Source organism: Mesoplodon bidens (genome assembly GCF_964165515.1).
Source record: "Mesoplodon bidens genome assembly, chromosome: 1".
NCBI classification, from domain to species: Eukaryota; Metazoa; Chordata; class Mammalia; order Artiodactyla; family Ziphiidae; genus Mesoplodon; species Mesoplodon bidens.
This window is the reverse complement of record NC_138176.1, coordinates 222,798,803-222,819,993: the sequence shown is the minus strand read 5'-3', so window position 1 is coordinate 222,819,993 and position 21,191 is coordinate 222,798,803. Positions and strand designations below refer to the sequence as shown.

The 21,191-nt window shown below is 44.3% G+C and overlaps 1 protein-coding gene across 2 annotated transcripts in view; it reads right to left on the bottom strand.

Annotated features, from left to right (window-relative positions):
• The window catches only part of ARHGAP10 (Rho GTPase activating protein 10), a 333,769-nt gene that overhangs the window by 238,465 nt on the left and 74,113 nt on the right, over positions 1-21,191 (bottom strand). For both annotated transcript variants that reach the window (XM_081245305.1, XM_081245304.1), the window contains exons 2-3: positions 11,188-11,283; positions 11,053-11,114 (exon numbers count right to left, since the gene is read on the bottom strand). In XM_081245305.1, coding sequence (XP_081101431.1) covers positions 11,053-11,114; positions 11,188-11,283 — 158 coding nt within the window. The remainder of the gene's footprint in view (positions 1-11,052; positions 11,115-11,187; positions 11,284-21,191) is intronic.

The following is a 21,191-nucleotide window of genomic DNA, read 5'->3' as shown; positions in this document are numbered from 1 at the left end:
ACCCATATTCTAAGGTGGAGGGGAGGGTATTAAGTCTCGAGGAGCTAAAGGTAAGGACCAGGAGATAGGAGAAAGATTCTCTTCTCATCTCTGTCACTAACTTATTTTGTGATGTAGATCAAATCCCTCCACCTCACTGTTCCTGTTCCCGCCCCCCCCTTTTTTTTTCATTGAAGGGGTTAAAGCTAAGTTTCCCTAAGTTCCCCCTCAGCATTTTGTTTTAGGAGCCTAGGCCACACCTTTGAGTATTTCACGACAGGATCTGAATGAAAATATTTTCCTCATGAAACTGTGGATTCAGCTGAACTAATTCCCACTAAGGGAACCAGGCCTCTGGATGAGAGCTGACTGAGCGGACTGGTTACATTCTGGTGCCCCCTGTTGGAGGTGGGGGAGTAAACAGCAGGAGCCCACGCCTGCTCTCACTCTTTCATGTCAGTATTGACTAGTTTCTGGCAAGAGCTAGCTGATTCCCCAGAAACAGAGAAGAAGCCCAAGAGGCTGAAACACAGGAAACGTGAGTTTCAGTAGGGAAGGAGCATCTGACGATGACAAGGCTGCGAGGCCACAGATGACAGTGAGTCACCCATGGCGAGGACACTGAGTCAGGAGGCAAGGCCTCAAGCGAAAGGGTCAGCAAGGAGCCCAGGCCTCCTGCCTGTGACACGTGCACTCATGACAGAAGTCTGATTTGAGTTAGCCTTGATTGTAACCTCCAGAGGATTCTAGGTCAGAAAAAGATCCAACTCTCAAAAGGTGCATTCCTGAAGAACAGGTTTCACAAGAACATCTGCATCTGACTGAATTATAATGAATTTACAAGAAAAACAGTGTTGTCAAGTTGTAAAGGTCAGTTCCAAGGAGAAAAGTTCTTCATGAATTTCCATCACTGACAGGGGGAAATTCCCTGGCGATCCAGTGGTTAGGACTCCATGCTTTCACTGCTGTGGGCCCAGGTTGGATCTCTGGTCAGGGAACTAAGATCCCACAAGCTGCACGCAGCCAAAAAAAAAAAAAAAAAAGGTTTAAAAAAAATTTAGAACACTGACAGTTTTTCAACTAAACTGAGAAATGTTTTTATAAGTTCAAGGGATATTCTTTCCCAGCTGAATGTGCCTGCCAAGAGAATTCTGCATAAAAAAAAATGTGTCACTTTATCTGTAAAAGAACTGATTAAAGTAGGTTTGATATACCATATAATTAGATAACACTAAAGGCACAATCTTTCCAATGGCAGTTAATACCTTAGATACTCATCACACTATAGGAACTCGTAAGCAATGTTAAACACAAATTAAGGCACGTTAAAATTCCGAACAGCAGAAACCTGTTCCTTTATAATAAACTAATATAGTCCAAAACCCTTTGGAAACGACAAGTAAAAGCTTAGGGTCTTGAAGACTACTTTAACATCCTGGAAAGCATAAAGTCATCAAAAAGCCATTTATAGTGTTTCCAACTTTCAGACAGATCTAGCTACAAGACTAGGATGAAAGCCAGTGGAGATTTCACTTGCACCCTAGGCCAGTGGTTCTGCTTTCAGCAGGTTGCACAATAACCTGGAGGGCTTATTGAAACACAGCCTGATGGGCCCCACCCCAGAGTTCCTGATTCAGTAGGTCTCGGGTGGCGCCCAAGAAGTTGCATTTCTAGCAAGTTCCCAGGTGATGCTGCTGCTGCTAGTCCAGGGACGCAGCTCTGAGAACCACTGCCCTAGGGTGTACTAAAGAAAGAATATCATAAAAATTCCTCCCCAGAGATAAAAGATATTTAGCTCATTGTAACCAACAAATATTATTTTAATAACACCATGAAGGACTTTTGAAATTTTAAAAGAGTCAGAGAAAGTTTGAAACAAAAATCAGTGTCAAGACCCCCAAAAGATATAGAAATCACTTAACCAAATGCTTCTGTAAGATCCTTGAGAAAATGAAAGAATGATGAGAAAGGAGTGAAGCAAATCAGACAAGCACTGAAGAAACACCCATTGTGTCTTGTCTGGAAGCATCTAAACTACAGTTAAGTCCCCTACACACGAACCTTCAAGTTTCGAACTTTCAAAGATGCGAACGTGTGTTCCATCCACGTCAGGCGTGAATGAAATGGCAGCTTGCCCTCCGTCTCCTGTTGCTGACGACCCTTCAGCTCTACCCTCTCCCTCCTCCAGTCAGTAACTCTTCCTGCCTGTTCACTCCACGCTAACCCCTGGATGCCAGCTGTTGTACTGTACTACTGTACTTTCCAAGGTACTGTACTGTAAGATTAAAAATGTTTTATTGGGCTTCCCTGGTGGTGCAGTGGTTGAGAATCTGCCTGCCAATGCAGGGGACATGGGTTCGAGCCCTGGTCTGGGAAGATCCCACATGCCGCGGAGGAGCTGGCCCCATGAGCCACAATTACTGAGCCTGCGCGTGTGGAGCCTGTGCTCCGCAACAAGAGAGGACTCGATAGTGACAGGCCCGCACACCGCGATGAGGAGTGGCCCCCACTTGCCGCAACTAGAGAAAGCCCTCGCACAGAAATGAAGACCCAACACAGCCATAAATAAATAAATAAATAAATTTTAAAAAATGTTTTATTTTTTGTGTTTGTTTTTTATGCAATATTTGTGTGAAAAGTATTACAGTACAGTAATACTGTAATTACTACTACAGTACAGTACTATATAGCCAATGACATTAGCTGGGTACCTAGGCTAACTTTGTTAGACTTACGAACGCACTCTCAGAACGGAACTCGGTTCATATGTAGGGGACTTACTGTATTAACAAAAGCCTTCAGGATTCAGAAGCCTAGTGCTTTCTTTATCCGGACAGAAGCTCAAGGCCAATCACCCAGCAAGTGTTCCCTGGCCCAGTGTTTTCACAAGAGAGAAATCCGTTGTGGGGAAAAACATGGGGAAGAAAAAAAAAAAGAAAGAGGTCTCAAAAGCCCAAAGAGTCTGTATACATAGGGCTTCCCTGGTGGCGCACTGGTTGGGAATCCGTCTGCCAATGCAGGGGACACGGGTTCGATCCCTGGCCCGGGAGGATCCCACATGCCACGGAGCAACTAAGCCCAAGTGCCACAACTACTGAGCCCGCATGCTGTAACTACTGAGGCCCACATGCCTGAGCCCGTGCTCCGCAACAGGGGAAGCCACCGAAATGAGAGGCCCGCACACCCCAACGAAGAGTAGCCCACCACAGCTAGGGAAAGCCCGCGCGCAGCAACGAAGACCCAACACAGCCAAAAGTAAATAATAAATAAATATATAGATATTTTTTAATGGTCCACATCAAAAACAAAAGTCTGTGTACACACAGGGTCTTCCTGATCAAGGGGGAGAAGCATGCAGCTGGGGGACAAGACGCCCCCCATGTCTGCTGGCCAGCTCAGTCACCCCCGGCCCCTTCTGGAGGAGGAGGAAGCACCTTTGGTGCACCATTAGGCAGCGAGCTCTCCCTTCTCTCTCCCGGCGTCCCCTCCTCCCTAAGCTTCCCTCCACCGCGGGGTCTCACGCAAATGCCCTGATGTGCCAGAACCTTCAGACACTGAGAGTCACGTTTCAGCAACAGACAAAAACTGAAAGACAGGATGACAGGATGCATGAAGAGAAGTAAATGCAACATGAAGGGCTTTCAAAAGAACACCATGAACAAGACAGCACTATTTTAAAAGTCCTTAACTTCCTGGACAGCTGCCCACCTCAGATAAGTACAGCATGTCCTGCCACGCCAGGGAGAACATGTCCGGAATTCTGGCAGGGAAACACCGCACAGGACTTTCCTTGGAGGACACGCACGGAAGCGACACAGCCATCCTGGTCACTAACGGTGCCCGGCTCCCCACCTCTAGGTTGGCAATATTATCAGAAAAAATGACTCGCCTGAAAACACTGTCCTGAAAAAGGCAATATTGGCCTTTTCAAGGACACAGCACATCCATTCATAGAAATTTGACTTTCATGCATGGAGGGAACCACTGATTTCCTAGACTGGCCTTCTCTCTGCTTTCCAACACTTCATTTTAACAGCTACAGAGCTGGACACTAGTGGGGGACGGCAGGGCAGTGACATGCAAACAGAGTCCTCCTCCTTCGTTCTCAAATTCAATCCATTTTCCCTTAAGGAAGAAACTGGGGCTTCACCTCCATCTTTCCTTCCCTGGCTAACTCTGATGTGTCACCTCAGACCAGAAATGATGTCTCCAAAGCGCCTTCCCCGAATTCCCCCATAACTGTTATCACAATGCACGCTTTCAGCAATCTCCCCAACAGACAGCCCGCCACTCAAGGGGAGGAACGATGCCTTTGTCTCGATGGCACTTGGCACAGTGCTTGGCACAGTGTTTGCTGAACTATGCATATGTATGTAGCCTATTGAGGTAGAGAGGAGGCACGTGACCATATACAGCCAGTGGCTCAAGACCAACAAACAAGCACATCTTCCGAAGCGTGGAGCTTCCAGACTCATGTCTTTATACCTTAAAGCCCTAAGTCCTACATTTTAACATTTATTCAGGACATGGAAAGCTTTTTAAAAAATATCGGGCATTGATCTTTGCCTTCTAAAACACAGATTATAGAAATGTTTTAACATTTTAATGACAGCCTTAATTATAAATGTCTAATTATTATGCTGCACCATCATTTAATTTAGGACTTTGGGAAGTACTAATCACCTTTTTTTAATTGAAGTAGAGTTGATTTACAATGTTTTGTTGATTTCTGCTGTACAGAAAAGTGATTCAGTTATACATACATATACATTCTTTTTTATATTCTTTTCCATAATGGTTTATCTCAGGATAACTGAATATAGACCCCTGTGCTCTACAGCAGGACCTTGTTGTTTATCCATTCTATATATAATAGTTTGCATCTGCTAATCTCAAACTCCATTCCTCCCCCATCCCCCCAACCCACCCCAGCAACCACAATTCTGTTCTCTCTGTCCATGAGTCTGTTTCTGTTTGCATGGCTTTCAGGATCTTAGTTCCCCAATAAGGGATCGAACCTGTGCCCCTTGCAATGCAAGTGCAGAGTACTAACCCCTGGACCACCAGGGAATTCCCATGTCATACTTTAGATTCCATATATAAGTGATATCATATGGTATTTGTCTTTCTCTTTCTGACTTACTTCACTTAGTATGCTAATCTCTCATTCCATCCATGTCGCTGCAAATGGCATGATTTCATTCTTTTTTATGGCTGAGTAATATTCCAGTGTGTGTGTGTGTACACATACATATACCACATCTTCTTTATCCATTCATCTGGATAGGTTGCTTCCATGCCTTAGCTATTGTAAATAGTGTTGCTATGAATATAGGGGTGCATGCATCTTTTTGAATTATAGTTTTGCCTGGATATATGATCAGGAGGGGGACTGCTGGATCATATGGTCACTCTACTTTTTTGAGGAGCCTCCATACTGTTCTCCATAGTGGCAGCACCAACTTACATTCCCACCAACAGCGTAAGAGGGTCCCTTTTCTCCACACCCTCTCCAGCATTTGTTATTTGTAAACTTCTGAAAGATGGCCATTCTGATGAGTGTGAGGTGGTACCTCACTGTAGTTTTGATTTGCATTTCTCTAATGATTAGTGACGTTGAGCATATTTTCATGTGGCCACTGACTAATCACTGTTAAAGATTAAGTGACCACAAACACTGTTAAACTCTTAGAACCAATCTTAGAAGATTTCTACCTCTGTTTTACAGCTATCATTCTGCATGCCTTTTTTAACATGTGGCTTTTTTTTTTTTTTTTTTTTTTTGCGGTACGCGGGCTTCTCACTGCTGTGGCCTCTCCCATTGCGGAGCACAGGCTCCGGACGCGCAGGCTCAGCAGCCATGGCTCACAGGCCCAGCCGCTCCGCGGCATGTGGGATCTTCCCGGACCGGGGCACGAACCCGTGTCCCCTGTATCGGCAGGCGGACTCTCAACCACTGCGCCACCAGGGAAGCCCAATATGTGGGCTTTTAACATGCTGCTACTCTGTGACAATTTTAAGGAAAACACGAGTTTTTAAAAGTTCTCAGAAAGCACTGGCATCCCACTTTAGCTCCTGAAAGGTCTTCCTTATCTCCTTGTCCCTGTGTTGGTGGGTATGAGCTTGTTAAACTATACAAAGACCCCCCACAAGCCACGTCTCTGCCCCACAAACTCCAGTTCAAATACTCCTTCTTTCACAAAGCCTTTCCCAACCAGCACAGGCTTAGCTGCTCCCCTCTCCAGGCAACCACACCCTATACTTCTGTTTAGCACTTAGTATAACATATTTTAATTCACTTTTTACCAGTTACTCTCCAGGGCCACACTGGACACTTCTTGAGGGAGCTATCTTTTCTTATGCAAAAGTTTCAGGCTGGGGACTTCTCTGGTGGTGCAGTGGTTAAGAATCCGCCTGCCAATGCAGGGGACACGGGTTTGAGCCCTGGTCCGGGAAGATCCCACATGCCACGGAGCAACTAAGCCCATATGCCACAACTACTGAGCCTGCGCTCTAGAGCCCGAGAGCCACAACTACTGAGCCCATGAGCCACAACTACTGAAGCCCGCGTGCCTAGAGCCCGTTCTCCTCAACAAAGAGAAGCCACCGCAATGAGAAGCCCAAGCACCGCAACGAAGAGAAGCCCCCGCTCACCGCAACTAGAGAAAGCCCGCACACAGCAATGAAGACCCAATGCAGCCACAAAAAAAACCTTTCAGGCTGGTGTCGAGGAAATCATCAAAGATTTGTTGTCTACTAAGTGTTCAAAGCTATTTCATGAACCAAAAGTAGCCATACTGATGCCACGCAATTTTCATGGTTTAAAAGAAAAGTGATCACTGACTACCAAGATTAGACAGAAACACCCAAATAACGTCAATATGGGTTAAACGCCTTTTTTTTCACTTTTGTTATTATTCATTGTATTATTATAACTCAATGATAACTCAGGAAGAGTGCTATTTTAAAGGTCTTTTAAAATGAATGGAAGAGTATCAGGAATTCCTGTCAAGGGGAAAAGGGAGAAAGAAAAACTTATAGATTAAATGGGACTTAGAAACTTATCAGTCAAATGCAATGTATTTGGATCCAGATTCAAACCAACTGTTACGGGACGCAGGCATGAGGAGGAAACAAAATGTAAATGAATATCAGGGGGAAAAAATGAATAGGGCCTAATTCTTTGTAATCTCAAGGAATTATTATTATTTGTTTTTAGGTGTGACAAGTATATTTTGGTCCATAAAGAGAGTTATCTTTGAGAGTTATGTACTGAAGTATTTATGGATGAAACGACGTAATACTGGGCTTTCTGTCAAAACAATGGCGGTGGGGTGGTGAGGAGTATAGGAGAAAGAGGACTGGTTGTGTGGCAATGGTTATCAAAGGCGAATATTGAGCACATGTAGTTTAATCATATTTTCCTTTCTGTTTGCACATGCTCAAAATTTTCCAAACTAAAAAGTTAAACTAATAATTTTTTAAAAAGCATTAGGTGTCCTGTTAGTTCTGTGGTTGGTAGTAACTGCTCTCCACTGCTTTCTGCCTTTGGATGGTTTCCTGCTATCCGGCAGGAACTGCCATTCCCACAAATGGGTTGTAACATGCTGTCCCATTCCTTTCTGACGTTCGTGGCCTTATACAGACAACATCCTATTCCTACTTCTGCCCAGCACTGGACACCCAGCCCTGTCATCCGCATTCTGCCTAAGACAGAGACCCCATCAACCCCCATCATAGCTGAAGATTAAATCAACAGGTCAGTTAACAACAGCTCTGAGAACCATGCTTTCTTTATTAGACAGCCTGGAGCTAAGACCACATTCCAGTCAACTCATCTCAAGGAACAAGAAAGGGAAATACAGTCATCCCTCAGTATCCAGTGGGGACTGTTCCAGGATCCCCATGGACACCAAAATCCAAGGATGCTGAAGCCCCTTATATAAAATGGCATGGTATTTGCATATAACATATGCACACCCTCCTATATACTTTAAATCATCTCTAGATGATTCACAATATGTAATACAGGCAGACAGACTTCAGAGGTATTGCAGGTTCAATTCCAGATCACTGCAATAATGCGAATGTCACAGTAAAGCGAGTCACATGTATTTTGTGATTTCCCAGTATATACAAGTTGTTTTCACTATGCTGTGATTCATTAAGTATGCAATAATAGCATTATGTTTTTAAGAAACAACGTACATACCTTAATTTAAAAAAATACTTTATTGCTAAAAAATGCAAACCTTCAGCTGAGCCTTCAGTGAGTTGTGATTTCTTTGCCATAGTACCGTTAAAGATCACTGATCACAGACCACCATAACAAATATAATAATAATAATGACAAAGTTTGAACTATAACAAGAACTACCAAAATGTGACAGAGACAAAAAGTGAGCAAATGCTATTGGAAAAATGGTGCCTGAAGACTTGCTTGACACAGGGTTGCCACAAACCTTCAATATATGAAAAAAATAGCATCTGCGAAGCACAATAAAGTGAAGTGCAATAAAACAAGGTATGAAGGCTTCCCTGGTGGTGCGGTGGTTAAGAATCCACCTGCCAATGTAGAGGACACGGGTTCGAGCCCTGGTCTGGGAAGATCCCACATGTCACGGAGCAACTAAGCACATGCGCCACAACTACTGAGCCTGCGCTCTAGAGTCCGCGAGCCACAACTATTGAAGCCCATGCGCCTAGAGCCCATGCTCCGCAACAAGAGAAGCCACCGCAATGAGAAGCCCACGCACCACGACGAAGAGTAGTCCCCACTTGCTGCAACTAGAGAAAGCCCGCGTGCAGCAACGAAGACCCAACATAGCCAAAAATAAATAATCTTTTTTAAAAAACTAAAAAAAACAAAACAAGGTATGCCTGTACAATGAAAATACTATGTAAATAGTTGTGAGCACAATGTAAATGCTAGGTAAACAGTTATCAGCACATGGTAAATTCAAGTTTTGCTTTTTGGAACTTTCTGGAATTTTTTTCAAATAGTTTTGACCTGCAGATGCAGAATCCGTGGATACAGAGGCCCAACTACAGAATATCACTCTGTGTTTCTGCAGAGCTAAACCCCAGCACCACACTGCCTGAAACTCTCTTCCCCCAGACACCAGGATGCCTTCACAGTTCTCCACTGGAAAGGCCTTCCTTCCCTCGCCACTCTAGATGTAATGGTGCCCTGGCTCCCTGTTCTTCTCAATTTCTTTTTTTTTTCTTTTTTTTGGCCATGCCACACGGCTTGTGGGCTCTTAGCTCCCGGATCAGGGATTGAACTTGGGCCCTCGGCAGTGAGAGCCCAGAGTCCTAACCACTGGACCACCATGGAATTCCCTCAGTTTCATTTTGTAGCACTTACTGCTACTTGACAATGTGTTATATATTTGTTCATTTATCACCTCCCCTTTCCAAAATGTAACCTCCGTGAGGGCAGGGACTTCGCTTTGTTTGCGGCTGTGTGCTCAGATTCTAAACGGTAACTGAAACGTAAAAGGAGATCAAATACATATTTGCTGAATGCTCAGGATCCCAGGAAAATACAACTAAATATCAAGGAGGACTGAGAACAGAAAGTTGATACGATTAACATAAACTAAGAACACACACTTCTACCACCCACACGTCCACACCCACTTCATGCAATAGAAGGGTGGCTTCATGGCACTGCTGTTATCCGCTCTCACATTTAGACTGCTCTAAACAGCTGAAAAATCTGTGACTATAGGAACACATGAATAAGGGTTACGTGTGTCAGTTTGTGCCAGAAAAAACCTAGTGGGAGCACAGGACCTTCACGTGCCTGCTTCGGTATTTACAATAGGCACAAATCATGTCAGAATTTAGGGTGCAGTGTGAATTACACTAGAGCTTTTAGAGGCCATAGGTCTCTGTCATGCTTAAGTCAAAAATCAGTGCTTTCCTCCTACTCCAATTCTACCAGCTAGAAATCCCCACCAGCCACCAGCCAGATTGCAGCAACATCTAGGAAGCTGGCCACGCTGGCAGGTGGCCCAGGGTGTCTGGTTGTGGCCTGACCGGGCTCTACCCCTCAGCTGCCATGCGATCTCGGGCAAGGTGTTGCACCTCCATTTCCTCATTTGTCAATTAGGGGTCAATCACAGAGTCTATTTCATAAGGCTGTTGTGAGAATTAAATGACTTAAACGTAGGTAAACAGCTTAGACCAGTACCAGGCACAGAGTAAAGGTTAATTATCTTAGCTGCCATAGTCAATATTATTACCACCACATCTGAACCCCCTCATACAGGTACACTTCAACATAATTCTAGGTAGTATTCATTCTCGAGAACATAGAAAAAATAGATGGTCATTTTTTTTTAAACCTGAAAAAACTGGTGAAAATAGATAGCGTGTCATAATCCAATGGCGAGTCTGCTGTAAATCTTTGTTGAATGAATATCAGGAGAGAAATACAAAGTTTTAAGAAAGGTGGGTAAATATTATTCAATACCCTCAAAACTCATGTTAAATAAGATCTACTCAATGCACTCAACATAGCATCCGGCACATGGAAAGCACTCAACAGAGGGTAGCTATTATTCACTACTACTGTGATCATGTATCTCAAGGCAAAGTGGGATTTTAAAGACTTCCAGGTTCGAGCTCTCTTCCTCTCCACACAGCCTGGAAATCCACAGAAGACTGAGGCAAGCTCCAGCTGTGCCCTGCTGTCCTCTCCATGAGATTTTCTGCTTTTGTCTTCTTAACATATTAAGATTCTGCATGAGACTCGATTTAAATGCAACTGCTCCAGGGCTAACAAAAATCTAGAAAGCACTGATATACTTCAACACAGTATTTTACAGATGAAGACACAGGGCCTTGGTCTAGAGGTCCAGCAACTTATCCAAGATCGTCACCATGGTCGGCACCCCCGGGGAACTAGAAATCCAGGCTCCCCAAACCTCATCTGGGGATCTTTCCATTACTGTGCACTATTCATCCACGGACAAATGCACCAAAACTTCTACCAGAACCACCTCCTAAACCCAGACTTCCACCCCACTTAAAGATGGACTTGTTATTTTACACCTCACCACTCACCATAATTTCTCTCTGCTCTTCCAGATTCTTCAGAAAGTTAGAAAATTCACGTAACGAAGCATCTGTAAAAAGAAAGGAATGATTATCTCATGGCCAAAGCAAAGGAAAGCCAACCAAAGCCCGGTCTTTACGCACCTATGCAGCGTTCATCATCAGTCTCTGCATCGCCGATAAACTCAAATTTGAAGTCTCTGAGTGAATGAGCAAACTTTCGCTGGGCTGCCGAAAGACCTGGAAAGAAAGACGGAGTGATTACTTGGGTCCCTGTTTCAGGTCAAGGCTTCGCAGGAATTGATTCCTCCTCAGATGGCAGAGCTGTAGAGCTCTCCTCCACATGAGCTGTGAGGAGACACAACCCAACTCCTCAGCCAAGGGGCCCATCATCTCACCCGGGCACTCTCTGGTAGCTTGTCTTCTATGCTAATGCTCTGGGATGGAGCAGGTGCGGGAGAAATATATATATTGTTCCCGGAAGCACTTTCCCTTTCTCTACTCACTCAGGTCAGAACTTCCCGGATGCAAAAGTTCTGGCTATTATTAGGGGCACACACACCTGATAGTAACTCCCAGGGCTGGATGAGATCCAGCTGGCTGCCAGCGTTTCAAATATTAAGGGTCTCAAAGCTCAAAGTCAGCCAGCCAGATGCCCTTAACTGATGGTCCAACTCTGGCCAGAGAAAGCCAGAGGATTCAAAGAGTGTTCATAGTAAACAGCAGCGGGAAGGGAAACCAAAGGCCACGCTTAAGGAGCAGAAAGAATTCATTCTGCAAAAGACCTACAGGTCCTCATTTTTTTTCCTTTTTATTGTCAAGTCATAGAAAATAGTGGAAAACCCTACTTCTACAACAGGCTAACAGTTATTTTATGGGCCATGCACCATGCTAGAGAATAGGTGTATTTTTAACTTTACTCAATACTCTTGAGAGATATATAAAATAAAGATTATCTCTATTTTACCATGGAGTGCCAAAGCTCCGAGATATTAAATAACTGGCACGAAGTCACACAGGTACTACATCAGCAAAGGTCTGATGTATTCCAGAGCCATTTGTCCAAAAACCATGCCCTCACCAGGGTACAATTCTGCCTCTGGTCTAAAGCACTTTCAAAGAAGCTGCTTCCCGACTCCTGTACCCTGTATGGATCCTGTCTCACTACAATGAATACTGACAGATTGTGTTAAAGTAAAACTTCACGTCAAGCAAACTGAAAAGGTGAAAAAAACAAAACACAATCCATAATTGCTGATAAGAGTATTCACGCAAAAAAATAAATATGAACAAAAGAGAAGCACACAGTATGAATGATGAGGGCTGTTTTGAATAAGTTGGTAAGATAGTAGGAGCAGCAATCTTCTCTTTTTTAGTCGTTGTATTATAGCTGACAAGGAATGAAAGCAAAAAATTATTTTTACATTGGAAAATGCTCTTTTTTTTTTAACCAACTCTTTTTTTTTTTTTTTTTTTTTTTTTGCGGTACGCGGGCCTCTCACTGTTGTGGCCTCTCCAATTGCGGAGCACAGGCTCCGGACACGCAGGACCAGAGGCATGGCTCCCGGGCCCAGATGCTCCGCAGCATGTGGGATCTTCCCGGACCGGGGCACGAACCCGTGTCCCCTGAATCGGCAGGCGGACTCTCAACCACTGCACCACCAGGGAAGCTCTTTAACCAACTCTTGACCTCCAATCATTAAGTACAATGGTTCCCCAATGCCCTCCTCGACCAGCTTCTTAAACTTTCTAATCATGCTCACCAGCTCTTTCAGCTGCTGTCGTGGTCTGGTTTCATGTTTTACTTTTTCTTAACAGACTCTATTTTGGAGTAGTTTTAGGTTCACAGCAAAGCTGGGCACAAGGTACAGAGATTTCCCCTAGACTCCCTGCCCGGACACACGCATATCTTCCCCCATTATGAAAATCCTCCACTGTCACAGTTTTTGAAACTTCATTCTTCCAAAGCTAAACCAGAAACCTTTTAGAAGATGATACAGGATTGTAATTTCTTACCCTTGGAGTAGAGAAGAAAAGCAAAACCATAATGTAAAATGTGATGGATTGCAAGCATGGTCTGAATTCTCCACCCCTCCTTTGTAAGAGCTTCTCTTTTCAATGGGACTCTGCAGCTCCTCAGGTAAAAGGTAGCGCCTATTTTCCCACCCCTTGAATCCGGGCTGGTCTTGCGGCCAAAGAATGTGGTAGAAGTGACACTGTGCTAATTCAGAGCCTCTAGCTCTAGAACCTTTGCATGCCCATGCTCCACTCCCTTGGAAGCCTCTGGCGTCCACGTGATCAAGCCCACACTAGCCTGCTGGGTGATGAAAGACATGTCGCCCAGGCCCCCTACCTATTGCCCCATCGGTCAGACATCCCACCCTCAGAAGCAGAGCTTCCCGCCATGCAGGAAGCAGTCCAGATGAAACCATACTGCCCAGTGAGCTGAGTCCAAACTGAAATAAATAAATGGCTGCTGTTTAGGCCACTAGAGGTGGGGGTGATTTGTTACAAAGCAATAAATAGACTAATATAGAAAGATTTAAACAATTTGACTGCATTAAAATTTTAAAGACATAAAAAGTGAAGAGAAGCACACACCCCAAAGGTACAAATAACAGCTATGAATCACTGAGGTAAGGCAGAAAGGCCAATAAAAAATGGGGCAAAACACCTGAAAAGGCCCTTCACAGAAAGAAGTAAAGGAAATCCAAATGGCCCAAAACCACATGAAAAGGTGCTCAAAACCCATTAGTGATTAAAAAGGGAAAAGAAAACCTCAACATACCTCAACACACTCACGAGATTGGCAAAAATTAAGTCTGGCAACCTCAAGAGCTGGTGTATGTCGAGCAACAAAAATTCTCATATACTGCCAGCGAGGGTAAAAACTGGTATAATTCCCTTTTAAGTACTTGGGCATTTTCTAGTAAGTTTGATGATATCCTACAACTCCAAATTGACCTTCTAGGTAAATTCCCAAGATAAACTTTTGCACACATGTACTTACAGATATGTACTTTCTAGAGCAGAACTGACCACAGCAATAGCCAAACACTGGAAAAGCAAATACCAATCAATAACCAACAAATGACTCAATTATACTATATTCATACGTTATAAAGTAAAAATAACAATACATCTATGTATCAACTCAGGTTAACCTCACAATTTGGAGAGAAAGAAGCAAGTCATGAAAGAATACACAGTATGAATGCTGAGGGCTGTTTTGAATAAGTTGGTAAGATAGTAGGAGCAGCAATCTTCTCTTTTTTAGTCGTATTATAGCTGACAAGGAATGAAAGCAAAAAATTATTTTTACATTGGAAAATGCTCTTTTTTTTTTTAACCAACTCTTTTTTTTTTTTTTTTTTTGCGGTACGCGGGCCTCTCACTGTTGTGGCCTCTCCCATTGCGGAGCACAGGCTCCGGACACGAAGGACCAGAGGCATGGCTCTTTCATATAAAGTTCAAAGCAAGCTACACTAAACCCTGTGTTTGGATTGCACATATAGGTCACAAACTTACACAACAGCAAGTAAGTCATTATCTCAAAAGTCACACGATGTTTACCACTGGAAGCAAGGAAGGGGGACAGTCAGACAGCTACAAGGGGATTAAAGGTATTTTAGTTCATAACCTAGTGGTGAGTCTACGGATATCTGCTTTATCTTTCTTCTTTAAAACATATGCTTGGTTCATATACTTCTGTACTTTCACCATAATTTCACGACTAAACAATAAAAATGTTTTAACCATAAAAAAGTAAAGCCTTGGGCTTCCCTGGTGGCGCAGTGGTTGAGAGTCCGCCTGCAGATGCAGGGGACACGGGTTTGTGCCCCGGTCTGGGAAGATCCCACATGCCGCGGAGCGGCTGGGCCCGTGAGCCATGGCCGCTGAGTCTGCACGTCCGGAGCCTGTGCTCCGCAACGGGAGACGCCACAACAGTGAGAGGCCCGCGTACCGCAAAAAAAAAAAAAAAAGTAAAGCCTGGCTATTGGGGTCACTCCCAAGTTAACTATTCTGTTGTAATCCAGGAAACCTACCATTATCCCCTACGATCTGGCCACAATGGCTTGCTCTTGGTTCACACATGCCCAACTCATTCCAGAAGAGCACTGACAGGCTTCAAAATGCTGTCCCACCCCTGGAAGGGCTCCGTCCCCAGCCCCACCTTCACCTGGCTGGTTCCGTCACAGAACCCTCCCCCTCGCACCATCATCCCCAAAAGAGCATCACCCCTCTGCCCTAAATTCTTCTCGATTCCACAGCGCTTAATCGTCTTCATAGCACCGATCACCTGAAACTGCCTTAGTTAGTCAGTATTTCCTCCAGGTTATCTATTCTGCTGCAGAATATCCAGTTCCTGAGACAACAGCCGACAGCCTTGGGCTTCCCTGCATCTCTGAAACAAAGACCACACAGGGGTTTTTCTTTCTGAATTTATTTCATGCAGCTCTTTCCAAATATTAAGCGTGTGGACTTAGTATCATTTCATATAACTTTATTCCATTTTGCTAATGTTTGCTCTGCCAGTTCTCAAAAGGGGCATGTAATTGGTTGTGTGTGTGTGTGTATACGTGTATATATGTGTGTATGTGTGTTTATATGTGTATGTCTATAGGTATTTATTTATAAATATTATATATTATATATAAATAATATACAAATGTGTCTTATTATATGCATATAACTATAAATACTGGTGTAAGTTCTATTTTTCCCCTCTGGAGCTGTTTCCTTTGAGTATTTTATCCAAAATTACCCGATCAGGGACTTCCCTGGTGGTGCAGTGGTTAAGAATCCACCTGCCAATGCAGGGGACACGGGTTCGAGCCCTGGTCTGGGAAGATCCCACATGCCACGGAGCCACAACTATGAGCCTGCGCTCTAGAGCCCACGAGCCACAAATACTGAGACCGCGTGTCACAACTACTGAAGCCCATGTGGCTAGAGCCCGTGCTCCACAACAAGAGAAGCCACCGCAATGAGAGGCCTGTGCACCACAATGAAGAGTAGCCCCCGCTCACCGCAACTAGAGAAAGCCTGCGCACAGCAACAAAGACCCAATGCAGCCAAAAACAGATACATAAAAAATAAATAAATAAATTTACTTTTTTTTTTAATTACCAGGTCAAAGGATATCTTAAAGACCATGCTTTCTTATGGTCAGGGCAGGATACTCTCCAGAAAGCTAAAATTTAAATGCATCTGTTTTTCAACACGTATTTCATAATTCCTAATCTCATTAGTTGAAAATGTTTATAACAGTAGACTGAATTTGGGTTCGTTTGCACAGCTAATACGATATATTTCTCCCTATGTAAATAGCATGCTTTTCTCTCTTACCTCTGTGCTAGGTACTGTAGTTACATCATGCTTTATTTTAGCATATACTCTTTTCTCTCTGTTGACTTTTCTGGTGTTATTAGAATTCTTATGCAAAATTGTTATTGTTTAAAAATTGGACCACACCAAACTCCAGCTCCATTTAAAAATCATAAATTTATCACCTGTCCGTTATGCAGTATATTTTAAATTTATTCTCATGTAGTTTATACTTTTATAGATATCTTCTCCCTTTCCAAACATAACATAAAATCATAAGACAGTTTACTACATTTAGTACAGTCCATTAAAAAAGCACAAAGATGGGCTTCCCTGGTGGCGCAGTGGTTGACAGTCTGCCTGCCGATGGAGGGGACGCGGGTTCGTGCGGGTGAGAGGCCCGTGTACCGCAAAAAAAAAAAAAAAAAATGCACAAAGATGCTTTGTGCAAAAGATAATGGTTTATCATCACACATGAAACTCAAACAGTCTAAATCACAAAGGCTGGCAGCACTCCTCTACCAGGGGAAGATGGTGAAGGGCCCACTAGATAGGACTGCCTTTATTCAGTGCCTACTCTATGCTAATGGGCTCACAGATATTATTTCATTTATTCCTTATAACCAGCCTGCAGGGTAGATGTTGACGTTACCTTATTTTACAAATGGGTTAAGTAGATTCAACGATAGATTAGTGACTTGATCAAGGTCACAGACCTCTTTAGACGGTTGGTATCATGTCCTGGAGGCAAAGGATCGACTCCTTGGTTTCTCAAGCTTCTACCAACATCCTTTGCATCACATCATTCTGACTTTCAGGAGATTTAACATTATTCCCAGGGCCCTTGCACAGATCTCAACTATTATCTTAATGGCTCTAATGCAGAACTCTAAATGAAAAATTAACATATGTGTGCCTCCATGCCCCCAGTCCTCTCCTGCATGCTAATTCCTGAAGACTGTAAATTAACATGCTCTCCTGAAACATCTTCAAGGCTGGCATATATATATATATTTTTTTAATATCTTTTTTTTTTTTTTTTTGTGGTACGCGGGCCTCTCACCATTGTGGCCTCTCCCGTTGCGGAGCACAGGCTCCAGACGCTCAGGCTCAGCGGCCATGGCTCACGGGCCCAGCCGCTCCGCGGCATGTGGGATCTTCCTGGACTGGGGCACGAACCCGTGTCCCCTGCATCGGCGGGCGGACTCGCAACCACTGTGCCACCAGGGAAGCCCTATTTTTAATATCTTTATGGCAGTATAATTGCTTTACAACGTTGTGTTAGTTTCTGCTGTACAACAAAGTGAATCAGCTATAAGTATACATATATCCCCATATCCCCTCCCTCTTGCATCTCCCTCCTTCCCACCCTCCCTATCCCACCCCTCTAGGTGGTCACAAAGCACAGAGTTGATCTCCCTGTGCTATGCATCAGCTTCCCACTAACCATCCATTTTAAATTTGGTAGTGTATACATGTCCATGCCACTCTCTCACTTTGTCCCAGCTTACCCTTCCCCCACTGTGTCCTCAAGTCCATTCTCTACGTCTGTGTCTTTATTCCTGCCCTGCCACTAGGTTCATCAGTACCGTTTTTTTAGATTCCACATATGTGCGTTAAGCATACAGTATTCGTTTTTCTCTTTCTTACTTCACTGTACGACAGACTCTAGGTTCATCCACCTCATTACAAAGAGCTCATTTCCGTGCCTTTTTATGGCTGAGTAATATTCCATTGTATATATGTGCCACATCTTCTTTATCCATTCATCGGTCGATGGACACTTAGGTTGCTTCCATGTCCTGGCTATTGTAAATAGTGCTGCAGTGAACAATGTGGTACATGAGTCTCTTTGAATTATGGTTTTCTCAGGGTATATGCCCCGTAGTGGGATTGCTGGGTCATATGGTAGTTCTAGTTTTAGTTTTTTAAGGAACCTCCATACTGTTCTCCATAGTGGCTGTATCAACTTACATTCCCACCAACAGTGCAGGAGCGTTCCACTTTCTGCACACAAGGCTGGCATATATTGATGGATAACGCCAAGCCTGCGTGTGCACAAAATGCCACAGCTAACTTAAAAGAATTGAAGTGACCTGCACACTTTCAAATAAACTTGCCACTTCAGAGTCTCCCAGAGTAAGACTTTTAGGTCTTCGATCTGCAGACCAATGGGAGAGAAAAACACAGGCACTAAAAGTCTTCCCAGGGTTAGGAGTAGTTTGAGAGATGAGCAGTTGTGTTTGAGACCTGCTGAGTTTGAGAAGCAGCACACCACGTGGAGAGATCCAACCACAGTTTAAATCCAGGTTCAGAGAACCTCCAGACACTGGCAGGAATTGCCCCTGGTCACCGTTGATGGTTTGACAAATGAGAAAATTCTTTCTTACAGCACAGCTGCCTATGAACAGTTTTCAGTGAGGATTATGAACTGTTAGACGCATGCAGGCACCAGCAAGGTGGGCAACCTCTCTCATCGGGTTGGTCTACTTCACCGCTAAACATCCTTCTGGGTACATGAGAGCCCCTGAAGTGACAAGCCCGGCCCTGCACATAAGGTTGTGACTCTCTCCTGGAACTTTGGGCCCCACCAAAGCACTAAGTGGTATACCTGAGGAAACGTGGCAGGCTAATTCCGGGCTTGAAAAGAAAAATGAAACAGCAAAGAAATGCACCTTTCTCACTCACTAAATGTGAAGCTCAGGATTCTTCACCAACCCTGTTGGATTCTAAACTCTTTTTCCAAACAGGCAAAATTGCACTTAGAAGCTCACATTCCTCGGCATGGTGAGACCCAAATCACTAGATTGTCAAACATGCAGAGACTCCGCCAGGGGAAGCTCCGCTACCCATCCTGCCCATCAAAACAAGTCCCCAAATTCTTCCGTGTGTTATTTAGAGAAGAACAGGGTACAGACTCTTACGAACTTAATATCTTTCACGTCAGATTCATCCCAAGGAAATAATGCTAATGTTAATCCAAGGAACTTGGAAGTGAAACAAAGTTCCTCCAGCACTGTGGACCGGCTTCTCATTTTCCTTCGTGGTTTCCAGAGTTACAGAACTGACGGCAGCTCTGTGTACAAGAGTAGCGTCCCGGCCTCTCTGTACCAGTCAGAAAGCAAGAAAAGAACTCACCAGACAGATGTTTTAACTGGTGTGAACGTCTCCCAAGCCCCAGATGCATTACTGGGCTAGTGGACGCCTGAAGGCCACATCACAAGCTGTTCCAGGAGCAGCTCGAGGGCCGGCACGGTCTCTGTGACGGCTAGGTCAAGGTCCTCCTGGCCCTAACGCTCCGATTCCAGCCCAACCGGAGCAGCTGTGTAGTGAGTTCTTCTTCATCAGAGAATAGACACCATCTAAAGTCACTAGATGGACCTGAAGTGACACATGTATGGGGTAAAGGAACAGAAGCTGAGTCCCCAAAGATGCAGATGCCTCAAAACAGATGCATAAACCTGGACTCAAGACCCAGTATGATACGTGACAGACAACCAGATAGCTGTTGATCAAAGTGACCAACTCATGATGAAGAAGATTTAAGAAGGGAGTGCCCTGGGCACTGCAGAGAATCCACAGGCAGGTCCACACTGGACATCACCCCTCAACCTTCACCGCCCCCCCCATTCCAGACTTCAGCTACACTGCACGCACTCAGCAAACACAGACAGTCTTCTTGGCCGAGGGTCTGCGTACAGAGAGAGCACCTGCCACAGCAGGCTGTCAGATGAGAAGTGCAGGCTGGCGATCACCCAGCCTCCTGGTTTTCAAGCTGTCTTTGGCCACACATCCCTTTGTTCAGAGAAAAATCTTATTTACAGTGAGAACAGAAAAAACAGCTAACATGTCTGTATTAGTTTCCTACTGCTGCTGTAAGGAACTACCACCAACTGAGTGGCCTAAAACAATGCAAATTTATTATTTTATATTTCTGGAGGTCAGAAGTCCAAAATGGGTCTCTCGGGGCTGTATTCCTTCTGGGGGATGTAGGGGAGAATCCATTTCCTTGCCTTTTCCAGCTCCTAGAGGATGCCCACGTTCCCGGCTCTTGGCGCCCAGCCACCACTCACATCACTCCCACCTCTGCTTCTGTCATCACATCTCCTTCTCTTACTCTTTTAAGGATCACCATGATTACAACAGGTCCACCATGATAACCCAGGATAATCTCACTGCCTCAAGATCTTTAATTGCACCTGCTAAGTCTCTTTTGCCACCTAAAATAACATTCACAGGTTCCAGGGAATTAGGAAGGAAGGGACATCTTTTGGAGGGCCATTATGCTGCCTACCATACCTGATAATGTCAGGTACTCTCCTAACCACTTTACATTTATTGACTCATTTGAGTATCACCGCAACTCTATGAGGCAGGTTCTGTCATTATGCCCATTTTACAGAGGAGAAAACTGACATACACAGGTCAAGCAACTTGTCCAAGATTTCACAACTAGATAATCAAAGCTGCTCAGGTGGAGGTAGGATGAAGAACCCTGCCCAAGTGGTCCCCACCTCCCACTGAGTGCTCCCCAGTGAGACCACACCCTGCAGGACCCAACCTGAAAATCACTGACAGTCTCACCCTCACTGAACCGTCGGGAAATGAAAGTACAACTTTGGACAACTAGCTCAGTTTCACACACCTAGTTCAAGGAGAGCACTAACTAGAATCCAGGTTTTAGCACAGACCCCAGTTTTAGGACAACTTGGTGAGGCACAGAATGATAGTAACAGGTGTACAGGTTAGTGAGGTATACATGGCCTACCAGTTGGACAGCATGACCCAGAGAGAGGCTTCAAAGGACATGCATGTGTGTG